The sequence below is a fragment of the Eschrichtius robustus genome, chromosome 11 (assembly GCF_028021215.1).
Source record: "Eschrichtius robustus isolate mEscRob2 chromosome 11, mEscRob2.pri, whole genome shotgun sequence".
Taxonomy (NCBI): domain Eukaryota; kingdom Metazoa; phylum Chordata; class Mammalia; order Artiodactyla; family Eschrichtiidae; genus Eschrichtius; species Eschrichtius robustus.
In genome coordinates, this window is record NC_090834.1 from 109300956 (window position 1) to 109319105 (window position 18150).

General features: G+C 51.9%; 1 protein-coding gene across 4 annotated transcripts in view; it reads right to left on the reverse strand.

The window, feature by feature from the left end:
- The window catches only part of CHKA (choline kinase alpha), a 59872-nt gene that overhangs the window by 7955 nt on the left and 33767 nt on the right, over positions 1-18150 (reverse strand). For 2 of the 4 annotated variants that reach the window (XM_068554659.1, XM_068554663.1), the window contains exons 3-10: positions 16948-17001; positions 10741-10854; positions 6906-7039; positions 6410-6514; positions 5571-5629; positions 3879-3966; positions 3357-3465; positions 451-557 (exon numbers count right to left, since the gene is read on the reverse strand). In XM_068554659.1, coding sequence (XP_068410760.1) covers positions 451-557; positions 3357-3465; positions 3879-3966; positions 5571-5629; positions 6410-6514; positions 6906-7039; positions 10741-10854; positions 16948-17001 — 770 coding nt within the window. The remainder of the gene's footprint in view (positions 1-450; positions 558-3356; positions 3466-3878; positions 3967-5570; positions 5630-6409; positions 6515-6905; positions 7040-10740; positions 10855-16947; positions 17002-18150) is intronic. The other 2 variants (XM_068554660.1, XM_068554662.1) reach the window with 2 other exon arrangements.

Consider the following 18150-nt stretch of genomic DNA (forward strand, 5'->3'; position numbering starts at 1 on the left):
CTAGACCTTTGCGGAATCTGGAGCTTTCTCAGCCCTGCTTTGACAGCTGTTGAGGAAACAGATTTTTAATTATTTTCTAGGAGAACCATGTTACTCGGTGGCACCCAGCTCTCCAGGAGCACGAGTGAGAAGAGTGAGCAGGCCCTGGTGGCAGCGGCTGTGCAGCAGAGTCCGCGGCGGGGATGATGGCTCGGAACGCCACGCACGCGCCCTGACCCGGTGCACAGGCCCTGCTCTCCTCACTGGCCGTGTGCTGACATCTGGGGGATCCGAACACACCCAGCCACGTGGACGAGAACCAAACGTTCTGTTTCTGACAACGTACAAGACCTCGAGATGTATGGCTGTGAGGGAGCTCCTAAAATACTCCTGTTTGCAAGGAGCCATCCCAAGTACGCGCTATATAAAGAGGGAAGCTATCGTTACAAACCGACAAAGGAAAAAAATTACCTATTGACTTCAAGCAACATTTCTTCTTCTATAACGGACTTTTCTTCATTACTGAGGTTTTCAAATTCATTTTGGAATGCAGCCAAGTAATTGGAAATGAAATGGAGCTTAAAAAAAAAGCAATGACATTAGGATCAATGATGGTTAAAAAACAGATGATGTCAATGCTGTCACGAAGCGCACACGTCAAGCGTGACTCTTCCGGACGTCAGCGAAGCCCACCACCCTGCTCTGCCCAGGGGCGTGGTCCAGGGAGCTCACCCACCCGGCTGGGATCACCGGGTTACAGTCAGAGAACTAATGGACTCGATGCCGTACTGTCGGCAAGACCACTGCTTCTGCAGAAAGTAATTTAGGTAGAGCTGTTTCTTCTAACTCACACTCCTGTCTTCCACTGACCGCAAAGCAGCGTCAGCCTACTCCACACCTCCCCAGCCTGGCTGGCGCTCCACGCGGCGCCGGCACGAGGCACCACGGCACCCTGACGTTCGTCAGCAGCTGCTGCCTCAGGGCAGGCGCCGGACCAAGCGCTGTGAAGGTGCCTTCCACCCCTAAGATGCTGTGATGATTTCCACACTTATGTCCATAAACTGGCAGCGCCTGATTCTGGTTTGGAGAAGACACAGTTTACCCTAAGGTTCTACCAGGTTGCACGTTGAGTCTACATATGAATTAGGATTTATGAGAGGCCTTGTTCTTCACTATTTCATACCATATCAAAAGGCCACAGAACACAGCCAACTTCGGCTTGTTTGCTTTTGTAAAGAAGAAAACAGCCGTCAGTCTTTCTTCCCTGTAAGAACCCTTGCTACCTGGTTACCCGGCTGGAAGGCAACCCCCACCCTTTCCCTGTGTCGCCTCTTCCATCTTCCTGCTCTAAAATTGGCTTTCTTACACTACGCCCCCTCCTCCACCAGAAGGCATCACTCAAGATCAAGCACTGTCCTAGGCAGGGGGCCGTAGATTCTGAAGTAAACCTGGCACAAAAAAGATGACTGCTGATACCTATTAAATTCTGTGTAACAGGCACACTCCCCATGACAACAAAACAGTTTTTGCAGATGAGAAAACTGAAGCACAGAAACAGTCAGTACGGTACAACCAGCAGTGGCAGATCTGGGATTCAAATCCAGGCCCATTAGTTTTTAAAACCCATGCTTGAACCACCACCCTAGATGGTTCAATTTCTTGGAGACACTAAACGCTGAAGGTGGCAAATGAAGATAGAAAATTTGAAGAGACTGAAACCCTAAGAAAGTGGTAATTAATGACTCTCCCTCCCCCAAAAGTTCTAGGCCCAGATGGTTTTATGGGCAAAGTCTACCAAACTTTCAAACAACACCATCTTAGATAAATTTGTTCCAGAAAATAAAAAGGGACACTCAACTCATTTTGTAAGACTAGTATAATTTTTATTCCAAAAGCAGGTATGAATAATTTTTTAAGTGAACATTAAAGTCCTGTTTCACATATATGCATAGATGTAAAACTCCTAAAATAAAAAATTGCCTAACTGGATCCAACAGCGCATTACAAAAGAACGTTAACTCGTTCAAATAGTTTATTTCAGGAATTTCAGTATCGTTTAACATTTTAAAACACTTCAATGGATTAAAGACAGAAAAGCATGAGATTACCTCAGTAGATACAGACAGGTTATCTGATAGAGACCAACACCTGTATGTGATTTTAAAACCTCTCAGAAAACAGGAATGGAGCTTCTTTACATTTCCATTGCTGTGCAGCGTCAGGGGTTACACAGCTCTGCCTTCCACTAAAATGAAATGTGTCTTCTGACTGAAAATCTCCCCTTACTGGTTTGAGAGTTCTCATCTCTGGAGCTGCCTGCCCAGTGTTTATAAAAGTCTAATTTCTTTTCAGCATGGCAGGAACCTGAAGCCTGCTGTGTGTTCCCCTCCCTGGGGTCAACAGCCCCACGTTCTCCCACCCTTCCTACCCACACAGCTTGAACTTGAGGTCCAAAACCGTCCTGGTCACTCTGCTCTGGACACACTCAAGGTCATCAGGTCAGCCTGAAAATGAGGCCAGAAGAGAGCAGCCCAGGTCTGGCCACACGGCAAGTCTGTATTTGAACGGCTGCCCTTGAGCGTGGCCACCTGCTGGAGACTCCCCCCATGCCCAACTCAGGCAGGTGCTTGAGAAACATCTCCTGAGTGAGCTACTGCAGCAACTGACTGCATCCCTGTCCTCACCCCCAGCCCCTGGGAAACGTTCTGAGCAGGCGGGGATCCCGGGAGAAGGGATGTCGGGCAGCAGGGCCGCCCAGCGCGGGCGGAGCTGCTGCCCTGCAAGGCTGGCAGAGGTGGGCGCGGTGCCCCTCTCCCCAGCCTGCTAGCTTCTGCATCACTACGTACTTACCCTCAACCCAAGGCTTCGGCAGAGGCTGAAGAATGGAACAGAGGGCTTCCTGGGGAGAGATTCCCACAGGACTGACTCTCCAGTCACTGGACTCCCACAACCCAGGACAGGAAAGGGGACTGGGAACTCGGCCACAGCTACCGAACCACGGTGCCCACAAGACTACTTCCGCCTGCACAGAGTGCAGCAAACAGAGGGAAGTCAGGGATCCCCGGAAGGAGGCCACAGAGCAGGACGGGGGCTGGGCTTTGGGGAAACACTAGAAGGAGTTACGAAGGAGGCTGTGCTCCTCTCTGACTGGATGCAGGTTACCTCTGGCACAGGGATTTAAAAAGGCTGGACTCAAATACTGAGTCTCTATCTTGACACAAAATAACATTTTAAAGCAAAAGGACCTGCTTAACCAACTCCATGGTTTTAAAAGGGCATCTTTAAAAGTGAAGCCGTAATCATCTCTGACTGGGTAAAACTGAGGTATGTGATTTACTTCTCAGCAAGTGTACTGAATACAAGCACGAGTCTCCTACCTGTTGCTTCCTGGTGGGATACTTCAGGATGTTTGCTCTGAAAAAAGGGTACTTTTCATAATTATAATCGTACATCCATTCACAGAAATGATTCCCAATGTCGAATCCCCTGAAAAAGAGCGAGAGGCACAGAAAATGAGGCAGCAGCCCCGCTGAGAGCCCCCCCCACCCCGGACCCCAGGGTCCCGAAAGCATGACTGCTTCAGTGACAGGACAGACCAAAGCACCCTGGCCCGCTGTCTGAGCAACTGCTCAGGAGTGCCGTCCTGCGGTCAGTGCTTTGGTGAAGCCAACGGAAGGCCAAGTTCTGGATTCTGAGGACCTGGCCCCTGCTCCCCACTGACACAGCTAAGAACAGGCTGTGCTTGCCCCACGTGGCCATCACGGCCGCTGGGACAGAAAGTGCTGGCCTCCAGGGACGAAACTTCCAACTCAGGATGGTACCGTGACCTACTTTCTCCTTCGTTTCGCACACATGTTAAAATACTAACAGAATCCTGAAATAAAAGCATTTGACTTTACCTGTAGTTGTAACTGCTGTATTCAAAGTCGATGAGCATCAGTTTCTGGTTTTCAGAAGTCTCCCTGCCTTCCAGCAACAAGATATTACCTGCAAAAAGGTTTGGATGACATGACCTTTGCTCTGGGCATGTTCTGTCACTGAAGGCGCAGGTCTCCAACCGCAGGGCCCAGGGTGGTTCTGAGCCTGTCAGGGCATCCTGACCACGCGGCGAGCTGACGTGGCCCTGAGTCACGGGACAGGGGACAGGGTGCCAGGAGCAGCACTGACCTGGGAGGTCTGGCCCGAGAGCCCTGTTGCCAGCAGCCCAAGAGCAGCGTGGCCCTGGGCTCCCCTGCATTTCCACATGGGGGCAGGAAAGGAAAGGTCTGCTCGGTACCCTGGAGCTCTGGCACCCCCAGCAGCCCCGAGGCGGGCGGGCTGTGGCCCCCAACTGGGAAGCTGGGTCCTGGTGTCCACACAGGCCCCACTGCTTTGCCCCCAAGGAGGAGAGCACAGCCAGCGCTCCCATGACCATACTTCCCTTACGGCTGAATTCTGGGCAGAAGGGGCTTGGCTGCCAGACTGGCTCCCCAGGCACATGCTCGGAGAGCCCCACGCCCTACCCAACGTGCTGCATCTCTCACGGCGGGGCTGGCGGGTGGGATCTGGTGAGCCAGGTTCAAGGCTTTTCGGCACACATCGTCCGTTTCCGGGAGCCATTAATAGGAGAACCGGGGCCAGACCCAGTGTCCAGCTCCCGCCCCCTCCACACTCTCCCCGCGTTGCTGTCACCGGCGGGGGCCTCCCTCAGCCCGTCGGTGACGTCTGGGCCGTTCACCATCACCCGCTACACACACGAGGCTGCGGCTGACTTGGCCACACCCTGCTTGACCTGACTTGCCCAGCAATCATCAGCTAATTAGTAACAGGTATTCTGGCTCAAACTAACGTCTCACTGATCACAAGTCTTCACCAGGGACTGTTCTCAAAATCAAAAACAAGCCGTAGAGCCTGGAAAGGGCCCGAGGGTGGACCTCAGCCAGCTGTGCTGGGCAGGATGAGGACAGCAAGGCAAAGCCAGGCGCCACGGCAGTATCGGGGGGAGGTGCCCGGCCGGATGGGGCCTCTGACGAAACTGTTATGTTTGAAATAACACTGGGTAGAGTCTGGTTACAGTAAGGGGTACATGGGAGTGCAATTTTTTAAAGCAGAGAAACCCAAAGTCATTAGAAGCATGTGAGCCAATGCTGAGAGAGAAGGGGGCTCTGGCCAGTGTCGTGGGCTGCAGGGTGCAGAAGGCAACAAGGGCCCCCGGACTGGTCGAGGGGGCCATCTTACTCTTTAATGCCTTTCAGACTGACAAAGTCAATTGACATGTTTACCGAAAGGAGTTAAATACTGAACAAATATGTGACTTCGTTTTAGTGGATATTCTCACATTTTTTCTTACAGAAATGGGATGATACCCTACACGTTTTTCTAAAACTTGCTTTTTCTCCTCTTGATGTATCCTGGAGATTTTTCTGTTGGTTTGTATAAAACTCGACCTCACTCTTTTTAATAGTCACACAACACTTCGTGCATGGCTGTGCCATAATTCCATGCACCTAACCCTCTGGTCATGGGCACCTGGCATTTATCACACACACTGGAGGGAATCTTCTCAGCAGACACACGAGCCCATCTTCAGCGTAACAGGTAGCAATTCTCACCTTCCTGACAGTCATTGTGACAAAACACGACTGGAGATGGAGTGGATTCAAGTAATGATCTGGAAAAGGAAGGTTTTGCTGTTACTTCTCACCCTTTCAGCTCCCTCCCGTGGCAGGACCTCTGCACACGCTCTCCCCACTCCGGGGGGCCCTCCTCGGAGCCGTCGGACCTCGGACCCCAGGCAGAGCCCTCTGTGTCAGTCTGTTTTGACCTCTGCTTTCCTTCATAGCTCTCATCACAACCTGACATTTTTTTATTTACTTATTTTCTCTCTCTCCTAACAAAAGAGAAGCTCCTTGCAGACTGTCTTGGTCACATCTCCTCAGAGCCAATCCTCATGCTGGCTCAGCAGACACTCAAATATGTGAGTAGTTAAAGGTGGAAACGCTGACACTCGGGCGACGGATGAAGGCTAGAAGCCTGCGTGCCCGCTGCACCCCGGAGACACCAGCGTAGCCTCTACTCAGAAGCCAGCGTCAAGCTTCTTACTCCATCCCCCGCTAGCTTGGGCTGATCTGTTCCCCTCATCTGCTGACACTCGCTGGCCTGCCCCCATGGTTCTTGTTTTTTGTTTTTGTTTCAGAAAAAACCTACCGCCCTAGTCACTGACCAGGACTAGAATTCTGGAATTTTACTTCCTCCGTGAAGCCACTCATATAAAACTGTAATTCCAGACGACAGAATTAATGTTTAAACTCATCCCACAAAACCAATGTAAAACACCAAGCCTGAGGTGATGCTTCCTAACGTTCACTGAAAGCAGGTGTGGTGACTTAAGAACATTTACATTTCTGGACAGATGTACTTACTAAGTTAGGAAATGGAAGCAAACACTCACCTCAGGTTTTCTAGTTCCAAAGGCAGGTTGTAACTGAGGAATTTGTGGAGCTGCTTAACTTTGGATTCCCCGGTAAATTTAATTCTCAGCACTTGATTCAGGTATCTTGCAAAAGAGGGGAACAAAGGATCAGTGCTCAATTCACCTAGCTTGCTTTTGGGGCTCTAGTTCAATGTAACCATGCAAAACCCGCAGGGCCCCTGACCCCAGACGGAGAGGAGGGAAAGGGCCGGGGCTCAGCACACTCGAGGATGTGGGTTTTCTGCCCATCCAGCCTGTTCAGGAGCATTTCTGCAAACAGTCTTCCTTCCTGGTTCAGGAATTGATTTTTACTGGCAAGAACAATTTATTCATGAGACAATCATCACCAGCGGACAGCCTGTGCGCCGGCGGACCAGGGAAGCCCTCTGACCCGCACGGCAAGCAAGAGCTGCTCTGGAGCCTCTGGGAGCCACTGGCGGGAAGCTAGGTGACAGCCCAGTGGCTGATCACTTACTTTTCCATTGTTCCAAAAAGCCATTTTGGTTCCTTATTGAATGGCATTTTCATACCATGAAATCTGGCCATTTTCTCAGCTATTTCTGCGGAAATATCTGGCAAACTTAATTCTTCAGTGTCTAATCGCCGGCTCTGGAATTAAAAAGGGGAGTTAGAAAATGGCATTCATCCAGGTAACCCTGAAGCATGAGATCACACAACCCTAGAGCTAGAAGCGTCTCTGTAGGGCATCTAAGTCTCATCCAGGGCACAAAATTCCTCCAGAATGGGCACTGTGCCCTGCAGACAGCACTTCTCAGGGAGGGGCAGGCCAGCCACAGAGGTCCATTTCGCGGTGACAAAGTCCTTCTCACGCTCCTATGGTCCTGCCCTCCCGTCACTCTACCCCACACTGCGGGGGCCTCCTCCCTAGGCTCAAAGCGCCGGGTCGTCAGCGGTTTATGCCGTGGCCCGCGTCCAGCTCCCCCACCGGCGCGGCCCTCCTCCCAGACACAGGGCAGGCGGTGCAGTGCTCAGAGCAGCCTCCCAGCAGAAGGGGCGCCAGGCGCTCGGGGCGAAGCCGACCAGGGACACGTGTGGCGGGGGGCTTCCTCCGTCTCCTGCAAGTGCAGCCTGAGGCCACACTCGTCCTGGCTGCGCTTGCACGGCTACCCACGGGAGCACCTCTTATCTTTTCCAAACCAACCACTTCCCTACCGAAACCCAAAGACAGATTCCTCTGAGAATCCGAAGCCATACAGCACAGGAGTTAAGAGTGAGTGTCCCCAAGTTAGAGAAACCCCAGCTCAAATTCTGGGTTTAACGCTCATTTCAACGCTACGTGGCCAAGGGTGTACTTTTATACCTCTGTGCCTCGTTTTCCGGGTTCTGTAAAATGGGAACCAGGACATCAAGTCCCCGACAGGGCGCTCTGAACTAAAGCAGACGCTGCAGGCCAAGGCCCCGGGCCAGCACCCGGCCAGGGAAGTCTCAAAAGATGGCAGGTGCCTTGTGATTGGAGCTGACAGCTCCCTGAGAGCATCAGGCTCAATCGTCCCCTCAACCCCAGAATCTCCCAAGTTATCAAGTCGTGACAAGGACAGGGGACTCGGCGTCTAGCGGCGGGACACCAAGGATTCCTCGAGGCGGCTGGCGCAGCCTTCATTCGGCTCTGTTAAAAAACGCCCGTAACTGGTTTGGCAACGAGGATAATTTAAAGCTAACGTGCTCAAAGGTGAACAAATCTTGGAATCCAAGTTCTTTTCCCAGCACAAAGAAATATAAGACTGACTACCATTCTCAGAGGTCACTGCTCTCATGTGTCCGCTGGAAGACAGCCATGGGAACAGGTGAGATGGACTTCATCTCACCCCATTCAGCGATCAAGGGTAAACCTGGAAATAACATACGCTATCAGGCTGAGCCAAATGGAATCGCTGTTTCTGGCGGGCAGAAACACTTGAACGCTGGCAGTTTCATATGGTTCAACCTAGTATTTTAAAACAATTAAAAAAAAAATCTTTACTATGTTATGTAGTAAACGTGTACACGAGTACAGAACTTTAAAAGGAGAACAGGGACTTCCCTGGCAGTCCAATGGTTAAAACTTCACTTTCCAATGCAGGGGGGTGTGGGTTCGATCCTGGTGGGGGAGATAGGGGGCCAAAAAACCAAAACATAAAACAGAAGCAATATTGTAACGAATTTAATACAGATTAAAAAAAAAATTACAAAAAAAACAAAAAACAAAAAAACCAGAACAGTAACTATTCCACAGACATAACCACCTACGTGCCCTGATCTCAAGGAGCTTTGTTTCTCCTCGAGACATTTCCATTATTCTAAGTTGTGTTCACTGGTCCTCTACCTTTTCTAAAAAGAGAAGTTTTATCACATGTGTATTTATTAAACAATTTGTATCTTGGTTTTTATTGGGCTTTATACAAATGGTATGATACCATTTGTAGTCTTCTGCAATTTGGTTTTATCAACGTTATGTTTTTTAAGATGGATCCACGTTAGCACTTATAACCATACGAAATGTTTTGTATTTCTAAAATTCTTTCTAATACTTTGCTATCTCATTTGATTCTCATGCTAGACAAGATGTTACTGTCTTTAATGGGAAAACTATAAATAAAACTATAAATAAACTACAGGGATTTCCCTGGTGGTGCAGTGGTTAAGAATCCACCTGCCAATGCAGGAGACACGGGTTGGAGCCCTGGTCCGGGAAGATCCCACATGCCACGGAGCAACTAAGCCCGTGCGCCACAACTACTGAGCCTGCACTCTCGAGCCCATGAGCCACAACTGCTGAGCCCGTGTCCCACAACTACTGAAGCCCATGCGCCTAGAGCCCATGCTCCGCAACAAGAGAAGCCACCGCAATGAGAAGCCCACACACCGCTACGAAGAGTAGCCCCTGCTCACTGTGACTAGAGAAAGCCCGTGCACAGCAACAAAGACCCAACACAGCCAAAAATAAATAAATAAATTTATACTAAAAAAAAAACCCAAAAAACAAACCTACAGCCAGGCGCCAGGGAAGAGACTGAAAGGACTTTTCCATACAGGGAGGTACATCCATTCCTTCAAACACACCCCAGGGCTGGCAGCTGGCACACACGGCACCACGTTGTGAACGAGAAGAGGGCACCCCGCCCCCTCCAGCCCCCGCTGGACGCAGGCCTGGCGAGCAGAGCACCCTGTCAGCCAGGTGTCCTCGTGCTCTGCACCACCTGCACGACTGTACCGGGCGGCCCTGCACACCGAGGCCTCTCGTGGCCAAGTCATCACATGAGGCAAGACATGAAGGCAGCAGCCCCTAGCCCTTAGGGAGCTCACACAGCTCAAGAAGGGGAGCCCTTCCATGAGCGGAAACACAGGCCAGCAAGGCTCGGCATCTCCACCCAAACGAGCCGGTCACCAGGCCCAGAGTTGCCCCACACTCAACTTCACAGGGAACTCTTGCGGCTCAAAGCCCTCTTCGGGGTTCGGGGCTCGGGGCACGGGGCCGGGGCGGGGGCTAAGCACACAGAACTCTAAACGAGGCGTGCTGGCGGATGCTAGGGCAACACTAACAATGGCTCAGCACAGCAGGGAAGGGAAAACAGTCCTGACTCCCGCAAACAGAGGATCTGAGCAAGGCCTTGAAACGTGAAGGATCCTGACCGGCACAGGAGGGCAGGGGAGACCCTGAAGTGAGGGGGGGGCGGTGGGAGACAAGGGAAAGAACAGTGGTGGCGCCCGCAGGGCAAACCCAGACACGTGGCACAGTGCGGGCAGGGCCACGTCCTGCAGCGAGTTCTATAACCAAGGCCCGGAAGTTGTTAGGTTTCACAAACAGCCTCCTCGAAGATTCTGGGGGTTCGGTCCCAGACCAGCACAGTAAAGCGACCGCAACAAAGCGAGTCACGTGAATTTTTTGGTTTCCCAGCATGTCCAAGAGTAATGTTTACACTATACTGCAGTCTATTAAGTGGCAATAACATTATGTCTCAAAAAACAATGTACATACCTTAATTAAAAAATATCTTATTGCTCAGAAATGCTAACCATTGTCTGACAATGCAGGGCCACCACAGACCTTCTATTTGTAAAAACCCAGGATCTGCGAAGCTCAGTTAAACAAGGTCTGCCTGCATGTTTCTCAATGGATGAACGTATCTTTGCAGGAAAGACAGAGGTTTTGATGTAAATTCAAGAGAAATTTTGTTTTTCTTTACTTCTGTGATAACACAGGCCACATTTACTATTTCGGACCACAGCGCCTCGGGCTCCTGCAGTGACGAGGCAGACTCCGTCTTCTCGCTGTGGCTCCCATCACCTGACCAGCCTTCCGCACATCTTACCGGGATAAACTGCTCCAGGCGGCCTTGGGGGAAGATGCCAAAGAGCTTTGGCCCCAGCGACCTCTCTGCGAGGATGGCAAACATAACGCTCTCCAGAACCATGGCCTCGGCGCCCTGAAACAGATGGCAACACACCAGCCGGTTACTGAGTGTGGACCACGTGCCAGGCATCAGCAGTCCTTTCACATGAGCCGTTTCACCCACTCCCACAGCAACCCTGATTGCACATCATCATCATTATTATTTTCACCAGTTGTTTTTATTACCACTGTCCCCACTTCAAATACGAAGAAACAGATCTGTAAACTTCAGGATCCATGCTGGCAAACATCACACTATATTGATGAGGTTTAAAATTCAAGTTGAATTTAGGTCACTGGTTCTAAAAATAGAACAGTATCGATATTTTATTGCTTCTATTTATTTTAAAACTCATATGAGTCTCACCCTTGGCATCTTATCAAAGGTCACAACAATTCCATCCATTCTGGCGACGGTCGATCTGCTTTTCGGTCGAGAGTGCCCAGGGAAAGAAAATGGTTCAAAGGGCCCTCTGTCCATGAAACTGGCCTGCGGGGTCCCCCACGGGGTGCGGGGTCCGTGCCAAAGTGCACCCTAGCATAGGGCGCTCAAGGTTTCTGTTTTCTGCTCTAATCCCCAGTCCCCTCTGTCATTTAATGTTTGTCTTCTTGTCTTCACCTCTTTGACACTCCTACGTTCCACCTTTAGTTACTCCTAATAACTAAGTGGGATCTAGAGCCATTCTGCCTTCAAAATCCACCTTTTGGTCTCAATTCAAATCCATTCCTTAGTCCTCTTCCCTTAAGCAGGAAATTACAGCTTAAGAGTTTCCATCGGCTGGGGTGAAGGGCGGGAAGGAGTCCTGTACCCAAGTCTCTTAAGGAGCTTCTACAGATGGAGCTTCTAGGTCGATGTGTCGGGAGGGGCACCAGGTGTGGTCTGGAAACACTCTCAGGTGATTCTAGGTCACCCCTTGTTCAGAAACGGGCTGTGGGGACAGGATCTCAGAGAAACATTGCTCAATAAAACAGAGCTCTTTTAAATACACTCATTTTACCAAAATGGATGGAGAGGCTCAGCAGGACAAACTCATCAGGCAGGGACATGATTCTAAAGTTGGCGAGAAGAAAAGAGAAAGGAAAAAAGAAAAGCTACTTCCAAAGGACACGGGGCCACATTAAAGTAAAAAGTAATTCAGTCATTTTTACATTTTGGGGAAAATGGGTTTGTTGGTAATCCATCCACCATCTTGTATAATCTCCACAATTATGATCTAACCATTGTCACCTTGTGAGGCCCAATCTATATTCACTAATTTGCGGTCCTGTACATATGACTGCTATGAACTGGACTGTGTCCTCCCAAAATTCAGAGGTTGAAGCCCTCACCACCAGTGCGATGTTATTTGGAGATGGGGCCTTTGGGAGGTGATGGATTTAGGTGAAGCCACGAGGGTGGAGCCCTAATGGGGTCAGTATCCCTATAAGAGGAGACCCCAGAGAGCCTGCCCTCTCTCTCCGTTTCTGTCTCCCTCTCCGCCACGTGAGGACACAGGCAGAAGACGGCATCTACAAGCCAGGAAGGGGCCGTCACCAGAACCTGGCCATGTTGGCACCCTGCCCTTGGACCTCCAGCCTCCAGAACTATGAAGAATAAACCCAGGTAGCTTTTTCTGGCAGCCCGAGCAGACTAAGACGACAGCAATCCAGACACAGCACTGATCTATCAAGTTAATGGATTTTAGGAGGACTTGCGACCAGACGGGTTTTATTTCTTAAACGCTTAGAGAATGAGGACGAATTCCTAACAGCTCTATTGAGCTGGCAAAATGTTTTCACTCACTCATCTGACCTCACAGCAAACCTAGGCAGGAGGTACGGTCAGTGCCGGCCCCGTTTACCTCAACTCCGGCCTCAGAGACACCCCACGGGAAGTGAACCCTCTGCTGCCGCCCGCACAAGCGATGGGAGGCTGGCATCGTGGACGAGGAGGTGCCGGGCTCGGCCCAGACCAGGCCGTTTGCGGTCAGTGCCTCTTGGCAGCCCCTTGCCCTCTGTACAGTCTCCCACCTCAAAACTCCAACCCAACTGTTTCCAAAGAGTAGGATCGGGATCTCCTCTGTCCTACGTAGCCAGAATTTTGTTGGGATTAGAATTTGGTTTTTCAACCCTTTTCTGTGTAGAGTGACTAAGCTGGAGGGCACTGGGGTTGGCATATGTAAGACACACACTTGCAGCCAATCTGAAATAGCCCTTTACGTCTGAAATGTCTAGTTCTAGACACAGATTTAACCCACAGTATGACTTCAGGAAGTGCACGTGGTGCCCACGCAGCGCAAAGGCTGCTGGGAGCTGACTTCACACGTGGCACCATCACTGGTACCCAGGCCAAAGCCACGCTGTCCAGGATCCTCCAGAGCAGGGTCCACCCGGTGCCAGGATGGTGGAGAGAAGATGGAAAGAGACTTAAAGAACTTCCCAATTCTCTTCAGCACTGCTCTGCACACTGTGAACAAGAAATACCTCTGTTCTTCTGTGATACTGCAGTTCAATATTTATTCACAGTAGGGAGAAGGGGGGGTGGTGTGTGGAGGGAAGAATTTGGAGAGGAAAAAAATGAAAGAAAATGCCAAGTCACAAGCAAGAAAGATGGGTAGGTTACGAAGGACAGCAGGTATCCTCGGGTCTCCAAACCCTCAAGGAAAGCGAGCTCAGTGAAGGACGGGCGCAAGGGCGTGACCCGGTCCACCGCCCGCAGCACCCGGGCTCGGCCCCCACCATCCACCCACGGCTGGTTCTGCTTTCTCAGGAGAGCAGCTCAATACCTCAACTTGAAACGAATCACGATGGCTTCAGAAATACTCATTCATGTATTCACCCCCCAAATGTAACTTGGACATGTACTCTGTACCCGGCATGTGCTAAGCCCCAGGGAAACAATAAGAACAAGACACACGGCGGCTGCTGCCCGGACAGAGCCTGCGTTCCAGGGACAGAAAGGGCCGGAACCGAGCAGGGCCACGGGCAGATCGGGGCAGCGCAGAGAAGGAGCAGAGGGTATCCTGGCGGAGCGTGACGGGGTGGCCACCCCCAAGCAGATACGGTGACCCTGACGGGGGCAAAGCAGGGCCTGGGAGGGGCCGATGCCCGGAGCAGAGGAACCGAGGAAGAAGAGGCCCGAATCAGCCCAGAGAAGCTGCTGGGGCTGCCGCGGGGTCTGGGCCAGATACAAAGTCCTCAGTGTACGGAGAGCATTAAAGCTAACGAACTGGCCGAAGAGGGGGAAGCAGCACAGAACCTGAGGACGCCCAGCGCCTACAGCAATGCTTCCAACCGGCTGTGCCTACAGCAAGAAACACATTTTACACGGCAACCTAACACCCCCTGATGTAGCTGGGGCAGCAGGAGGGGAACCGGGGCAGCCGGTAGTGCGGGAGGCGAAGACGCCTGCTGTCAGGACGGGCGACAGCGTGTCCTGTGTCAGACACTGTGGAGACAGCGAACAGGGGGCAGAGGAAAGTGGGCCCTGGATTTGGCAACACAGAAGTTGCCGGTGACAGAGCCAAGAGTGGCTCTGGGAGCAACGGGGACAGGGTCAGACGGAGACCCGGGCAGAGCGGGCAGAAGAGGGGGAGGGCCCGGGGTGGGGGCTGGGGGAGGGTTAGACTGACTTCTCACTTCATCTGTGTGGTTTTCCTCCTTTAAAAAGTCCAGCAATAGTATCGAGATTATGACCCTCCTGAGAAGACGTAACAGCATTTCTCTGGTGGGGAGGGGAGGCCAAAGAGCAAAGGTGAGACACACACAGCGCAGGCCAGGGCGCTGAGCCTACCAGAGACTCGCTGGCCCCCTTCCGAGGCTTCGCCCCACAAACGGGAGTGGAGCCAGGCCTCCCGCTGGAGGAGACCAGCCATTCAAAGAGGCTCAAAGAACACAAACCACCTTCCCCATTCTGACAGCCAACTGCCCACCTTCTGACGCGGAGGATCAAAACCAAAATCACAGCACCTACTACCGCTGCCTGCTGGGCCCCGAGCAGAGATCCAGCCGGTGCAGGAGGAGGAGGTGGCGTGGCAGTGACGCACGGGTCCCCGGCGGCGAGGGCACGCTGGACTAACGAGAGGAAGGGACGGAAGAGTGTGCACAAGCAGCGGGATCCCGCCCTGAGTTTAGAATCTCACAAGAACAGGCAGACATTAACACGTAATACGGAAACTTACAGCCACGGAAAGTGCCAAGGAGAGGCACCCGGTGCTGTAGGAGCAAGCCTAGATGAGAGAGCAGGAAGGGGCTCCCTGTGGAAGGAACCTGGGAGCTGAGATCCCGACTGTAAGCAGCAGCTGGGGGAGTGGTGCGGATTGCAGAGCAGAGCGCTCCAGCCAGAAACAGCAGCATCTGCAAAGGCCCCGTGGCAGGAAGGAAACCACAGAGCTTCGGGCCACACGGCTGGAGAGCAGGGAAGGCGGAGGGCGTTGTGAGATGAGACTGGGAAGCTCGGCGGGGGTCAGGCTGCCAGGACCTGGCAGGATAAAAAGCCCACCTAACTGGGACCAGGGCAGAGAGCCACCACCGAAGGACTAAGCAAGAGGCTGACACGATCGGATGAGCAGTTCAAAAGCTGGCTCTGGCAAAGACGAAGGGAATGGTCTGCAGGAAGTAAGAGTGGAAGTGGAAGCCCAGCGGGGGAGCTGGTGGCAGCTTGGACTAGGCAGGTGCACAGTCCAGAGATGGGGAGAAAGGAGACAGATCCAAGATATGGTTCAAAGGAAAACCACCAACAGACTTGTGGATGGGACACGGGGGTGAGGGGACAAGGGTACCGAAGGTGACTCCCTGCTTCCTGGCCTGCCCAGAAAGGCCGGATTTAGATTTTGCTGGTTGGAGGGGTGGGGAGAGTATGGGTTCAGTCTTGGACCTGGTGAGACACCCCAGGAGACGGGTAGCAGCTAGTGTTAGTTCCAAGCAGGGCTGTGGGCTGGAGGAGCTGCAGACCCTTGGCCCCTAGGAGAAACGCAAGGACCAGCTTTAGATCAGGTGGCCGGGTAAGGCGGGGGGGTGGGGGGTGGGGGGGTGGAAATAGGGCCTCAGGCCTGGGGACTCTGAGTACTTAAGACAATCGGAGAATAAGCCCACAAAGGAGGGAAGGAGGGGTGCAGGAAACGAGGGGCCTTTACTTCGTGTCCCTATGTCCTGGCCGCCTTAGCTGCTAAGAAGTCTAGATAAAACGGGAGCTGGAAACACACTTCAGATTTAGCGTCATGGAGGTCCTAGTGACCCAACAGTTTCAACTCCCAGGAAGGACGAGAAGTCTATACACAAAGGGCCCAGGAGGCTGAAGACAGAACGTCAGTCACGTCCCACTGACAGCTTCTCAGTCAGCGTCACCCCAGAGAGCACACATTCCAGATCCTCTAGACCACGGTCTCCGGAGCAGGGCCCGTGCAAAACATCCACGGAACCACGAGGAAAAAACAGCAGCGCTTTTATTCCTTTATATGATCTCACCTCTTTTACATTTCTATTTCTTGATCACTTTAATAATTCGTATACAATTAGTAAAACCAGTGTATTTACGTGGGTCGATATGACGGGGTGTGTGGTGTGTATGCTACACACGCACACCCACACACTCCCCCCGTTACACACAAACCACACACCAGGGGAGTGGGCTCAGAAGTTGTTCTCTCCCCGGCTCCAGACGCCCCACCTCTGAGCCTCAAAGAGGGGCAGGTGCTCTTGACCTCAAGCTCTTCTGAATATACGCATTTCTGAGTGAAATCTCGTCTTTTAGGAAGCAGCCTTTGGGAGCCGGGTACCACGCAGAGGGAAAAACACTCCTGCCTGCCCCGGGGAAGGGCAGCCACTGAGACACCTGGGCAGTGACAGACTACCTCCGCATCAGAATATCACGCACGCAGGTCACCCCAAGCCGCCACCTCCTAGCACCCCAAATGCTGTTCAGATCACCCTAAAGGCACAACGTCCACTCCCTACACCCTCAGTAGGAAATGGAACACAGGCTGTTCGCTGGGTCTCACTGCGGCGGCTCCCAGTACCCCCAGAGCCCCTCCTCTGGGACACACAGCAGGACTCCAGGGCAGGAAGGGGCGCTGCCAGAGCAGGGGGGCAAGGCTGCCCACCACCAGCTCACACCTCACACAAATGCAGAGCGGACTGAATTACTTACTTGAAATTCATTGTCTTTCTGAGCTTGTTCGGATCCCTCCTTATTACAGGACCGCTACGAATGAGAAAAAGCAAACACTTCCAGTGAGATGGGGAACACTGAGCAGACACTAACTTTGCAACCATCAGAACAGTCGGGGTTTACAAAACATCTCAGATCTTTAGCGAGTGTTTCTCAGCGCAGTCTAAATGCACCACCAGCGTCCCACACTAGGACCGACACCTGAGGAAGCACTTCATTTCTTTACGAGAAAAGGGATGTGCTGTCGAGACCACACAGCTGTGAGTCTCACCACCACCCCGAGTACCTTTTCACAATTTCATTGCTGGAGGAAAGTCAGTGGCGGCTGCTCTCCCAATCAGGCCTCCTCAAGATAGGCGCTGGGCTGGCTTATCTTGTTTAGCCAGGTGGGTCTTTGGAGGCAACGCCAGCCCCAGGAAGGTGCTGTCCTGCAAGGGCAGGGGGCGCACATGGGCTCGCGGCCGTCGAGGTCAGCACAGGGTGGGCGAGGGTGCCCTGTGTGGGCAGGAAGCCCGGCGCCTGGCCTGCGCGGCCGAGCCTGACCATCAGGGCACCACGAGCTCAGCGTGGGGTCTCCCTCCACCCAAGAGAGGCCCGTGCCAGTTTAATAAAGGCCCAAACTTATTTCGTATGTTAACGTATTGAGAGATACTTTCATCACTTTCCTCAATGAAATTGCAAATTATTGGTAACCAGGATTCAGTCAATAACACACCTCAACCACGAACTACCATAAGCAACTCTCTGGCCACATCCTTTCTTCATGGCAGATCTTATCTTTTAAAAGCAACCCCCCACCCCAAGTGCTTTAAAAACCTTCATACGTGTCCTGTCAAAATTTTATACTCAAATATTGCCCCTAGAACAATGTTATTTGTTAAAATTAAACTAAGTCTGCTTACGTCAGACACAGGAGCCCATAAAGGAAGCTCTTTTAAAATGTTAAGGTAAAAGATTCTTGAACATCCCGTGAAAAACATACCTTTCCATTCCACAGCTTTATCAAAAATACCTGTACCAAGGGCAGAAAGTGTGGACAGGAAAAAAAAATGCCACGTTAAGCACCACCAGCTACTCTAGCATCATTCAAAACACCTCAGTGGTTTAAAGCGACAGCTCCCGTCCATCATACACGGAAATGACGTCCCGCAGACATTTAACGTTTTGTGTAAACAGTACATG